Source organism: Macaca fascicularis, chromosome 3 (assembly GCF_037993035.2).
Source record: "Macaca fascicularis isolate 582-1 chromosome 3, T2T-MFA8v1.1".
Lineage (NCBI taxonomy): Eukaryota > Metazoa > Chordata > Mammalia > Primates > Cercopithecidae > Macaca > Macaca fascicularis.
This window is the reverse complement of record NC_088377.1, coordinates 138,466,898-138,481,043: the sequence shown is the minus strand read 5'-3', so window position 1 is coordinate 138,481,043 and position 14,146 is coordinate 138,466,898. Positions and strand designations below refer to the sequence as shown.

The 14,146-nt window shown below is 33.8% G+C and overlaps 1 protein-coding gene across 7 annotated transcripts in view; it reads right to left on the bottom strand.

Annotated features, from left to right (window-relative positions):
* PCLO (piccolo presynaptic cytomatrix protein) overlaps window positions 1-14,146 on the bottom strand; it is a 401,999-nt gene that overhangs the window by 146,019 nt on the left and 241,834 nt on the right. For all 7 annotated transcript variants that reach the window (XM_015447837.3, XM_015447839.3, XM_005550357.4 and 4 more), the window contains exons 7-8: window positions 11,663-13,850; window positions 5,885-6,021 (exon numbers count right to left, since the gene is read on the bottom strand). In XM_015447837.3, coding sequence (XP_015303323.3) covers window positions 5,885-6,021; window positions 11,663-13,850 — 2,325 coding nt within the window. The remainder of the gene's footprint in view (window positions 1-5,884; window positions 6,022-11,662; window positions 13,851-14,146) is intronic.

Here is a 14,146-nt window from a genome sequence, read left to right as displayed (position 1 = left end):
CAGATACTAGTTAATAATAATTCCAAAACATTATTCTTTCCATTTGGTCAAAAATAAACTAAGAAAACACAATTTTGTCTTTTAGTATTCTTTCCAATTTTCAGACTGGGGAGATGTTGATGTAATCTCATAGTGAATCTATCGCACAGTTTAGAAGAGTCATCATCAGGCTTCCTTATTTTTTCAACAGTTTTATCAAATAGCCACTATTGCCTTTTATTTTATAGTAGAAGGAATGTTGCACATCTTAATTTTCTTGAATATTGCTTTCACAGCATCTCATATCATCTCCTATAGTTTCAGAGACTGTCTACGCTGTCTGCAAGCAGCTTCATAAATCCACTTAATAAATCAGAAACACGCAACTGCCATAATTATGATCAGCATGATCAAAAGTCTATATGTCTTCCATGTATGAATTAGATGTATCAGCTAGATGAATTTCAGTTTTTTAGTAACCACAGAGGGTGAATGTTGAGAGAGTCCTGTAGCAGATGGGGTTATGGGTAGGTGTTGCTACTGCCAACTAAGAGTAGGCACAAAGCCAAGGGGCAGAACTGATGTCAAGTGGTGCTATATTCCTCTCCCCAAGGGGATGGTCTCTGTTATCACTGTCTTTTGGTGATTCCTCATTGATAGGATTACTGCCTATGGGCCTCCCAGAAAGAGGGCTGTTCTTCCCTACCTACAAATATTTCAAAAAGAGTTATTTTCCATAAAGTTCATATGGAACCAAAAAAGAGCCCGCATCTCCGAGACAATCCTAAGTCAAAAGAACAAAGCTGGAGGCATCACGCTACCTGACTTCAAACTCTACTACAAGGCTACAGTAACCAAAACAGCATGGTACTGGTACCAAAACAGAGATCTAGACCAATGGAACAGAACAGAGTCCTCAGAAATAATACCACACATCTACAGCCATCTGATCTTTGACAAACCTGAGAGAAACAAGAAATGGGGAAAGGATTCCCTATTTAATAAATGGTGCTGGGAAAATTGGCTAGCCATAAGTAGAAAGCTGAAACTGGATCCTTTCCTTACTCCTTATACGAAAATTAATTCAAGATGGATTAGAGACTTAAATGTTAGACCTAATACCATAAAAATCCTAGAGGAAAACCTAGGTAGTACCATTCAGGACCTAGGCAAGGGCAAACACTTCATGTCTAAAACACGAAAAGCAACGGCAGCAAAAGCCAAAATTGACAAATGGGATCTCATTAAACTAAAGAGCTTCTGCACAGCAAAAGAAACTACCATCAGAGTGAACAGGCAACCTACAGAATGGGAGAACATTTTTGCAATCTACTTATCTGACAAAGGGCTAATATCCAGAACCTACAAAGAACTCAAACAAATTTACAAGAAAAAAACAAACAACCCCATCAAAAAGTGGGCAAAGGATATGAACAGACATTTCTCAAAAGAAGACATGCATACAGCCAACAGACACATGAAAAAATGCTCATCATCACTGGCCATCAGATAAATGCAAATCAAAACCACAATGAGATACCATCTCACACCAGTTAGAATGGCGATCATTAAAAAGTCAGGAAACAACAGGTGCTGGAGAGAATGTGGAGAAATAGGAACACTTTTACACTGTTGGTGGGATTGTAAACTAGTTCAACCATTATGGAAAACAGTATGGCGATTCCTCAAGGATCTAGAACTAGATGTACCATATGACCCAGCCATCCCATTACTGGGTATATACCCAAAGGATTATAAATTATGCTGCTATAAAGACACATGCACACGTATGTTTATTGCAGCACTATTCACAATAGCAAAGACTTGGAATCAACCCAAATGTCCATCAGTGACAGATTGGATTAAGAAAATGTGGCATATATACACCATGGAATACTATGCAGCCATAAAAAAGGATGAGTTTGTGTCCTTTGTAGGGACATGGATGCAGCTGGAAACCATCATTCTTAGCAAACTATCACAAGAACAGAAAACCAAACACCGCATGTTCTCACTCATAGGTGGGAACTGAACAATGAGATCACTTGGACTCAGGAAGGGGAACATCACACACCGGGGCCTATCATGGGGAGGGGGGAGGTGGGAGGGATTGCATTGGGAGTTATACCTGATGTAAATGACAAGTTGATGGGTGCAGCACACCAACATGGCACAAGTATACATATGTAACAAACCTGCACGTTATGCACATGTACCCTACAACTTAAAGTATAATAATAATAAATAAATTTAAAAAAAAAGAAGTGAGAAACTATTAAAGCTAATAAAAATATTAATTTAGAAAAAAAAAAGTTATTTTCATGAATCAAACCTGTATATATAAAGAGCATGTTAACAAAAAGGGAATGAATTGAGCCCTTTACTTCATACACGGAAGACAGATAGCCTTTATGCCCTTTTTGTTAACTTACTGTGTATTCATACAGACATTCACCCATTCCCTCACTGAAATACCACACATTCTAGATGCAGGAGACAGAGTGCCCTGCTGGGTTCCTAGCACTGTACACATATATAACATGGTAGTTGGGATAGAGAGCTGCTGGCTCTCAAGAAGCTCACAGCCCAAGACCTAATACATGGGGTACTATTGGAGCACAAAGGAAGAAGACTTACCCCAGATTTCTGGGGAAGTGGGGGTGGTAGTGTCAGGGGAGTCTTCTTGCATGATGGGGCATGTACACGGACACCTGGGTGATGATTAGGGTTTGCCAAGGGATGAGTGGAGGAAAAGTGTCCAAGGAGAGAAAACAGAACATTCGAATTCCTAGAATCAAGAGAAAGAGTGGCTCTTTCATGGGAATTTAATGTACCTCAATCAAGCAGTTGCAGAGGAATTGCAGATGATGTGAGTATAAGTGCAGAAAGCGAAGGGATTTTACAATAGTCAGGAAGTGTTGACCTTTACAACTACCCTGTGAAAGGTATTAGTCTTATTTATAGAGTAAGTGACTAAAGTAAAACTAAAAAATAAGAGATTAGGCTATCTGTGCAATTCACAAAGCAGAGCTGAATTTCTCCTGAAGAAGGCAGAGGTTAAGCATAGATAGATACATAGATAGATAGATACACACACACATACACACATATATAAGAATATATATATATATTTGAAATGAAGCAAATATGGATTTTTAGATTTGGTTTATTTTATAATTAATATGATTGTGTGTCTAATAAAAATTTTCAGAAATATTCTTCTATCCCTCTAATGTTTGTTTTATGCAAATGAGTTTTAAAAGGAGATAAATTAGTGTTTGCATTAGTATTATTGGTTTTATTACTTTTGCCTCCAAAGCATTTTATGAATATGAGTTCTTGTTATGCATATGTTTTCAAATAAAAGCATCTGAGTTTATTAGTACCAAGAGCTCAATATTAGCTTTTTATGATTAGAGATGCAAAGAAGTTAATAACATGAGAATGCCATTTTGTGATTCTCCAAGTCAAAATATAGTTATGATGAGTTAAAGAGGGAGACAGTATTTGAAGATAAATAATAATGCAAAAAGCATGAATTTTGAATTTTATATAATTCAACTCTTGAACTTCATGTAATTAAAATGTATGTTATAGTAGAATCTATTTAGAAAAAAATGATGAAGAAAAACAAATTATTTTCACAAAACTCAGCACATTTGTTACTTATTTGGGAAAGGGAGTGGTTATGATCTAGAAGGGAAATACAGGGGTTTTGGGGATAGGCAATGTTCCTTTTTTTGGCCTGTGTTGCAGTTTTATGGCTGTTCACTTTTAACTAGCTTATAACTTTGCATAGTTGCAGTTTCAGTAGTACATACATAGTTTTTTGTTTGTTTGTTTGTATGTTAGATGTGAAAATGTAAAAAATTATACAAATGTAAAAAATTACTTTTAGCAAGAATACACATAATTATACTCACCTAACAAGAATCCTTATGTTTCTACTTGAGAAGACATAGCAAGAAATGTATTAAATGATTCTCAAAAATACCTTCTCTGCTTAATTTTGACATTATATTTGTCTATAATTATATATTATTTAAACCATTATTACTATGTACTCAGTAGACCAAAACCATAAATCTGTATGTTAGTAACATAAAATTGAAACAAGAATGTCCTTAAAGATATGAATATTTCATTTACATATTTTTGGGCTGGACACTTTAATATATATCCTTTAAATTACTTTAAATATATCCTCAAAGAATATTAGTTTGATAAATTAGGTGGAAAAGACTATTCTCAGTGCCCATGGAAACAGTAGTGTTGATAATAAATATTCCTGTTTGTTAATTACTAAACAAGCTGCCCTTTTTATGCAGTTGATCTTACTATGATTTTGTTAAAGTATCTGTGTTTTCTTTGACTTGTTCTAGGTTTGTGGAAAACACTAAACTTCAGAGAAGCAAATGAGATGGGTAAGATATAACAAATATTCCATTTTAGAGAGATTCATATAATAAATACATTGAAGGAAGTTATTTTTAACTGACAAATTTGTAGATAAAAGGAGGTAAATTTAAGGTTTTAAATGTGCAGAATAATTTTATTAATTTTCTTACTTTCTAGCCAGATCTATTTGATGAGATTTCAAACACAACCACAAATACAATTTTAATAGCAAGACAAGCTAATGAAAGCATAGTTCAATACAGGCTGATATGTTTACATGAAGTAAAAAAAAAATGGAATTATATTGACATTTTAATGGAGGTAAACATAAGCCTAAACAAAATATGTATTAAATATATAAAAAACTAAAGACAGAAATTTATAGTAGAGAGGAATTCTAAGATTTCTAGAAAATATGATAGCATATACAAAAACAGAACAAAATTCTAAGAAAAAATTCTGTTTAATAGGTAGAAATTTGTCTATGAAAACTTAAATTGCTTAGAAAGAAATCAAATCTAAGAGTATAGACAATGTATTTTAGACAGTACTTATAAATGTCAAAGCCTTGTTTTCTTTTATACCTCAAAATGACAAACACTGAATTAAATTATAGTAAGTCTATATGGATCTTCTCAGTTGTTCAAAATATGGTTGTTTTCTATATCAATGAATCACTAAACAGGATGATTTAGGAGTTAATGTAAATAAGTCAACTATTTATTTTGGATATTTTAATAATCATAATGAGTATACAACCTGCAAATATCTGATCTGGTAAGGCAATTGATTTAAGGCCACTTGGCTCACGTGAAGGTTCTCCTTCAATTCACTCAACTCTTAATCTCGTAGATGTATTTCAAAATTCAATTCAAACATCACCTCATTTGCTCAAAAGTGAGTAAGATCATGAATTTTGGTGTCATATTTAATTGTGAAATTTACCTCTAAGTTTCAATTTCTTCATCTATAAGAATACACTGATTAGTAATATCTACTTTATGTGAGTTGTTCTGTATATAAAATTCAAAAATACATAAAAAAACAGCTAATATTTCCATGCAATAGATCCACTAAAATATCAGCTTCCTTTCTCCCCCAGGTTAAGCCTTCTTTCTATCCCAGCTCACTTGGTTTGGCCATCCTCTCACTTGTTCTTAGCATCTGAACAAGCATTGAAAATTACCCAAATCCATTTCACCCAGTCACTTGTAAGCTCTCAGAGCTCCATATATTCTTGTTGTATAGCTGTGCTGGATATGTTATTCAGACTTAATAATGTCTGTTGGAGGAATCAATCACTTAAATTGGTAGAAGTATCACAGTCCAATTTCAATGAGTCATAGCTGATGAAGCAAGCTGTGTTACTCCTTTATGTTATTGGAAAAAAAAATTGTGAAATTAATGGACAAATATCTCATTCCTTTTAGGACAACTAAGACCATTCTAACATAGAAGTGAGTCTTTTTTGATAAATCTAAAAGAAATTGCTAAATATAGCACTTACTTGTTCTTGATGCTGGCTGAGTGGTCTAGAGTGGACCAATCTTTCTGGCAGTTTTCGGTCCAGACAATGTCCATTTTCCAGACGAGACTCCCTGGGTTTATCAAACCAATCTGTTTCCTCACGACGCAGATGATAGGCTTTGGACACCAAGGAAACATCATACATTGCAACGGCAAGTAATATAGATGATTGAGGGCAGCAGATGTTCTGTAGTACTAGCATGCACTAGGCTTGTTAACCATACATGCATTTCAAACACATTTCCCATTAGGACTAGAAAAATTATTTTTGTTATTATATCAAAAATCAAATTATGTCAAAAATTTTAAACCATAGAATAGCCTAGAAAAAATGACGCACACAGATGTTCACAATCTTAGAGCAAAACAAAACAAAATCAAATTTCAAATCAAGAGAAAAAAGAAATTTAGATCGTGATAACATAATGAACAAGTGATCATTCTTCAAAAGGATCATTCTACTTAACCTCAGCCCATCAGTTCCCACATCCACACATTCTCTCCCATACTCTACCCACAACCCACTAGTAAAAAAAAAAAAATTTAAGATGGGTTGGTGGGTGCAGCAAACCACCATGGCACATGTATACCTATGTAACAAACCTGCACGTTCTGCACATGTATCCCAGAACGTAAAGTATAATAAAAAATGAAAACAAAAAAGGATTCCTTGTGTATGGAAGTTTCTGTCACTTTCCCACCATTACATCAATCCAGTGCCAATAGGTTGTTGCTGGCTTAAACATTATTTTTTGAAAATATGACATTTCTATGACATTCACAACGAACAAAAACATTTGTTTCTAAGAGAATTCTGGTGTTATTGTTAGGAACATGTGCGCCATGATTACTTAGTAGCCTAATATTAAAAATATCTCTTTTATAATTGTTAAATAAAAATAAAATGATTATTTTTTGAAGAGAAGCACTGATTTAGAAGATAGATTGACGAGTTGGTTGCATGCTTTTTATACTTACACTGTGACAAAATTTCACAGCATACCTTTTTGAAAATGCAACTATATTTAAGGTACATAATTATTATTTTAAATTAAATTTCATTCATTAGTATTTCATAGGTCTTTTCAAGATATTCTATAATGACTGAACATCTTATTTTCCCTAATATACAGAATTTGCCTTTTAATAAATTGTTTTATTCTTTGTAAAAGAATCTCTAATTAACAGTCTCTGGAAATACTTTGTTGCTTCCTAAACAGTAGAAGGAACAACGCTTCTCAAGTGCTTATCCTTTGTTGATGATGCTTAGATTAGTTGATGATGTTGTCAACCTGTACTTTCCTAAACTCCAGCTTCTAGAAGGTCATACAATATACTTTTATTTTTCTAACTGCATTCCTGACTATCATCTTTTCCAAAACCTCCTCCCAATCTTTTCCCCTAGGCCATTTCCATCATTTCATTGCTGCTGGGACTGGCAAACCCACAGCATATGTACTACTAGTCACCTCTATACCTCCTGTGGTCAACACTGCTACTTAACCACAGCATTTCCCTCCCATAACACAAAACGAGCAATGATGTGTCATGGGTTCATCAGTCTTAGATTTCAGAAAATACATTAATACTTATCTGTTTTGTGATTGCATACGTATTTGACTGATCTCACCTATTCTAAGCTGCTTAAAGGCAAGGCTCATATTGTCCTTTTTTTTCCCCCTTCCCTCAATACTAAAATCAATGCCCTGCCTAAGGCATAACATCGAATAAATATTGGCATGAATGAAGCACAGAATTAGTCATCAACTAGAAAAAGTAGTTAACATCCTAATTATGATAAACACATTTAAAAATAAATGTTAATTTGTCCTTTGAACCTCATTGATGCAGATATTTTTCACAATCTACTCAATAATTATGGTTTTCCAAAGTCTTAATTTGAAACCAAGTGACTGAACTTACCAAGAAATTTAGTGTAATAGACATTTGACAAGTAAATACAAAACAAATTCATTATTTAATCATTCATCTCTTAAAATTTATTAGATTATTCTCAATGACATTGACACTACTTTTGTCTTACTTCTTATAGGATTTTATAGATTTCTCATGAAAATAGAAAAATAATTTATACTTATTTTAATAAATTAATATCCTTTATAATGTAGTACATGATTTCATTTGAATGTATAACTTTCTTAATTGCATTTGAAATACAATTCTTTAAAATGTGTGTTTTGTTTGGCTGTGTCTATAGAAATAAAGTAGAAGTTCAACCTGACCCAAATTCTGTCAATTTATTGCCAATAATTCTGATTATGTATTTTGATTTTCTGTTATTTTTTATAATAACACTATGTGTAACTGAATAAGGATGACTATCATCTGTTGCACAGGAGTTTATAATCAACCAACAGCAAGTAGATGAAATCAATCTGCTTTTGTATTGAATTTTGTTTTCATTGTTTAGAACCAGTTGTATATAAATGTTAATTGTTTATAACTGTCTCACCTTTCATGGTAAAATCTAAGTGAAAAAGTAAATTTTATAACAAAAATATTCTGAATTAGTTCAAATCATTTGAAGGAGATTAACAATATCTTTTTTTAAAACTTGGCATTATTTTCTTGAATTCTTAAAAGTAATATACGAATAAGTTATTTCTGGATCTAGTACTGTCCACAGGCTACAGTTACATAAATAGTTTAATTCTTCTCATATTGGTCAAATATATATACTTTTAAAAAGACTGTATATATTGGAGGACATGAGATGAATTACATTTTTTTTTTTCTTTTTGAGATGAAGTCTCACTCTGTCGCCAGGCTGGAGTGCAGTGGCGCGATCTCAACTCACTGCAACCTCCACCTTCTGGGTTCAAACGATTCTCCTGCCTCAGGCTCCCAAGTAGCTGGGACTACAGGTGTGTGCCACCATGCCCAGCTATTGTTTGTATTTTTAGTAGAGACAGGGTTTCACCATGTTGGCCAGGATGGCTCGATCTTTTGACCTCATGATCCATTCGCCTGAGCCTCCCAAAGTGCTAGGATTACAGGCATGAGCCACCATGTCCGGCCTGTTTCTAGCTTGCCTCAAGCTAAAAATATTAATAAATATTAAGCAACATAAACTGTCTATATAGATTTTTCCTCAAGAAAGATATTTCAACATCAACGAGTCTTTTAGAGTATATTAATGACTGTCTTATATCCTATAACTTACAGAGTTTAATTGAATTTGGAAAAGCACACAACAAATAGTTTGAAAGCAATTAAATTTGTTTTGTTCACAGGATACTAAATAACCTGTAGAATGTTATACTGTTCAAAGTTATCTTAGTACATTCAAATATAGATATAGCATATATTTGCTAAAAATTTGTTAAAAATTCCTAATACTTCATGAGTTAATAAATGTTGGGAATTATTGATTGGAAAAAAAAGTAGTTTCTATTTTTTTTAAATACTAAAGGAATTCAAGATTTCAAACGAAAAGTAGACCATTACTCATTAGAAGAAAAATAGTATGTTTATGTGATATATAAACAAAGAAAATATATAACATTTTACTACATACATCATTTAGAAGTAACCACTACAATTCACACACATACCATTACATATATAAGTCATATATAATTGTTATAGTTTTCCTGCCCAAATTTACATCAACATAATCTTTATGAATGATTTCCTTGTCTGCTTAATTTAAAAATATTTTTTAGTTTAATTTCATTTAAATTTTAATCGCTTTACTTATTTGGCATCATCTTTACACACTTCATAATTTTATATGCTGCATGGTATCTCATCCTCTATTTTATCAAAACAATGTTTTTCACACAGTCTTTGATGATTATGACCTATACATCATTCAAACATATAAAAGGGAAATAGATGTTATTTTTATATGGCTGTACACATAAGAAAATGCCATATATCAGGATATATAGAAACATCTAAATATCTGGCAGCACGTGGACAGAATATATATGATGATAAATCAATTTGTCAAACTCTCTTTAGACATATGCTCATCATGTACACACCATCTTAAGGCATTTCGTTATGCCATAGACCCTCTAGGGGTTTTGTTTGATTATGTTATTTTATAGACATGACTATTGAACAATCTCTTTACTCTTCTGCAATTGTCATTTTTTAAGTATAAAATGTTTACAAAATGTGGATTGTAAAAAGTAAGGAAATATTAAAGACTGTTTCCACATAATATCACAATTCCTGCTATGTACATTTATTCAAATAATCATCTAAATAAAGAACCCACAAATTGAGTATTTTATTCAATTAACTAATTGTCAATAAAAATGGTCAATCCAATAGCCTGTAGAAATGAAAACAAATCAGAAAATGACTAATCTATTTGAACTTCACAAACAAAAGCAGTTTGTCCTCCTTCAGATACAGCGATTACTTTAGTTCAATAAAAAATCTATTAAAATTCAGGTTTGAATTTCTAAGATCCTATTCATCTAGACAAAGATGTAGGAAAAAATTCCTTTTCACAAAAATGTGTATTTTTCCCGTGAGTCCTCAAGAAAGATGTTAGGTTTGAAAGGGGAGATGTTCATGTTAGCTTAGTTCTTTGGAGTCTCTAAAGGAAGGAAATAATAACGCTTTTATTTGATCAAACATATATTATTTCCAGAACTCCATCTACATCTACATTCAAATGTAAATGAAAGAAGGTGAAAAAAAAAAAGGACCAAGAGTCAAGAGTCATGAATCCTCTTGGTATAGGCTAGCCTCTTCACACCTTTGTATCATTTCTCCCTCTTCTTCAATCCCAGACTTGGACTACATAATTTTCAAAAATGTTTATGGTTGTGTATCTTTAACAACAGAGCTACTTAAAATGAGTTTTTAGTTAAGCATTTACTGTATTAAAGCACTTGTTTAACATGGAATTCTAGCAAGTCAATTTAGGGCGAAAACATGGGATGATACAAACAAAACAAAACAAAACCCAAGAAACCAAAGGAAAAGGCTAAATGGGCAAACCAGGAAAGTTTGAACTCTAAATAACTAAAATCACAAAAGAAGTTTACAAGGTTTCAATTTTAAAGAATACTTCATACATACTAATACAATTATTTATTTTCATGTCTTATTTAGTACTAAACTTCCTAGCATATAATGCAAAATTACAAATTTGTAAATAATAGTATTCATAATGAGAAAGATAAAACAGAAATCTTTTATTTAAGAAAAATAACAAAATTCTACATTATACTAACATCAAGAACTTATACAAAAGTTCTCAAAAATAGAACATCTTCTGAACTAATGAACACTGATCTCATAAAGATGCCATAAATGATTTTCTATTACAAAGTCTATCAGAATAGTATTTCATGGCTCTAAACTTTAATAATTCCAGAAACTGAAAGAAACTGATCAGTAACTTTTAAAATGTATTTTAAAAAATGAAAGAAACATACAATGAAAAACTTTTCAACTATGGATTTATAGGATGACGATATTTTATTGACAGAATTATTTGATAATGGTTTTAGAAAAGCAGACACCAAACAAATCAAGCAAACAATCAAGAAACAGAACAATAAAGGAACAAACTAAAACTAAATAAAGAAAAGCATGCTATAGAATCTATACACAAGATAAAATTTCCATTTACAAAAAATAAAATTGAAGTAAACATGCAAAAGACACACCAAGAAAAGTAGGATACATCTCTGCAGAAGGGAAATTAAACATGCAGAAAAATAAGAGTTTGAGTTTTGAGAGTAACAGGGTAGTTTGAGGCCCAATTTACCTTCACTGTCTGACATGGCATGTTGGAAGTCATCCATGATGAAGGCTATGTCACGGTCATAGCCTCGAGTCCGTGATTCTTCCCTCATGTGTTGCTGAACTTCAGGCAATGAGTGGCTTGATCCAAACTGATCCCTGGTGTCTGCAGATATTGGTGGCAGGGGTCCAGCTGCAGCCCTGGCCATTCCCATTGGCTGGCCAACAGGACTGAGTGGGCTTTCTTCTTCAGAATTCTGGGCCACAATTGGTATTCTTCCTCTACTTTGACTAATTGGCAAACTGGTCGGCTTAGTTCTGGCAGAGGATGATGCGTGACTAAATGAAACATCTAGAGCTTCAGCCTCTTGAGCTTTCAGTCTTAGGGAAGAGCTAGAAGAATCCCTTTTAATTGATAAATCAAGCCCATAGACAGAGGAAGGTCTGGAGGAGGGTCTGGACCTGCTGCCACTACTGTATGGCTTATCTGCTTCATCCTGCAAAGCTGAGCGTATGGTATTTCCTAATGTGCCTAGTCCTGTGCCAAGAGAGGATCCCATAAATTTCTGTTGGTCTGTAATATTTTTTCTGAGGCCAAAAGTGATGTCATCTTGAAGAAGCCTTGCCCTAGAGGAAATGCCACCAATAGATGAAGTGCTAGAAGTCATATAGCTTGAATAGTCAGGTTCAAGGTCTCTACTTTCTTGAATAGGTGAAAATTTTGACATTTTAGGGTCAATTAGTGATTTCTTATGCTTTGACTGCTTTTGATAAAGTATGGCTGCTGGCAGTTGTTTTGCTGCTTGCTTTTCAAGTGTGAGTCTACTGATGCTATACTTCTCAGATTTTGGAAAATGTCTATAGCTAGTATCAGCATGGTAATAATGAGAAAGACCAGTGAGGTGATCTAAGCTCTCTGTCCCTCGACGAAATTCCTGTTTAATCTGATGTTTCAGAAGCTTTAACTCATAAGGATCCTCCATTGGGTCTTCCTCTGCCTTCACATAACTATGCAATCTAGAGGAAGACTGTAAAGGTGCTAGGAAATCTGTCACTTCTTGAGACCGGCGTGTCTCAGTGTTTCGAAGGAGACGGTCTGTTTTTGACAGATCCTTTTCATGAAGGCTAAATGCGGTGCTTAACGCCGCTGTTCCTTTGGTGATCTCTCCAATGTCGTCAATTAGGACATAATTTCGTGGAGTATGGTGATCAATATCTGCATAGAAAGAATCTGCGGATATGCTTGATATTGGACTGCTTGCCATGCTACTTCTTTCCTCTAAACCTATTCTCAAGTCTAAACTATTGTACTTACTACCAAGATGGGAAACAGCGTATGTGTTATCAGTAGAAACAGGTGCTATCATAAGGGGTTGGTTGCGAATCACTTCATAGTTTGAGGTTATCTTGGGCTCCAAATATAATGTAGTTTGCCGTGGCTTCTGTTGTATCACCATCATCTGTGAAGGTAACTGATAAGAAGGCTGTGGGGTTGGCGTAGGTTGAGCTTGAGGTGTGAAGGACATTGTTGCCACAGCTTGGAATGTTGGCTGAGTCTGATAAGGTGAAACTTGCTGATGGTACAAAGTTTGTTGCTGAAAATGAGATTGTTGGGTGTATGAGGTGGGTGCTTGGGTAGGAAGAGCAGGGGAAGAGTATTGGTATTGTGTGTAAGGACTTGTCGGAGGAACTAGTTGAGATTCTGTTTGGGTTTGTGGTGGTATAAACTGGCTGAATTCAGTTTGGGGAGCAGTTCTTGGTCGCTCAATGCCATGCTGACTTTCTATTCGGGCTGGTCTTGTGCTACTTACTTCACTGTCAGACATGTAATCACGATCCTCAGCTACTCCCTGGAGGTAAGCTCGTTCTCTCTTTTCTCTCTCCTTTAATAATGCCTCTTTCCTCCTGTTAATTCCCATTTCCAGGTATCGTAGCTTGGCATCAATCTCCTTTTCTTCTTCATCAAGCTCTGCTTGTTTCTTTCTAAGCTTTGCAGATTCCCTTTCCACAAGATCAAGCTCTCTGTCTATGTCCTGGAGAATCTTGGCTCGTGCCATTGTGTTGGTTCTGCAGATCCTTCTCCTGGAAACTGTGCCCATTGTGCTGAATGTGGATTGAGTTCCTGTGGAAATCTCCTCAGGAGGTGGATTTGGCAGAGTTCTTTTAACTTTTTTCTGGGCTCCAGAGGGTGTCATGGTTTGAGAACCTTTAGTCTATAATCAAGTAAACAAAATATAGTACTTTATTATAAAGAAAAATAAAATAAAAACCAAATCAACTTCCATGAATTATATTTAATAAAAATGATTTCCCATATGATTTTGCTATCACAGCATGATAAAATAAAATATATACATATAATTTCAAATACTGGTCACCAATACAATTAACTGAAAAATAATATTTTAAATAAATTGGTTAATTGTAACTCCTATAACATTAGCAGTTATAAAAACTCATTTTTCATCTAAATTAATATACATAAGATTATTTACTGAATCTATTTCCC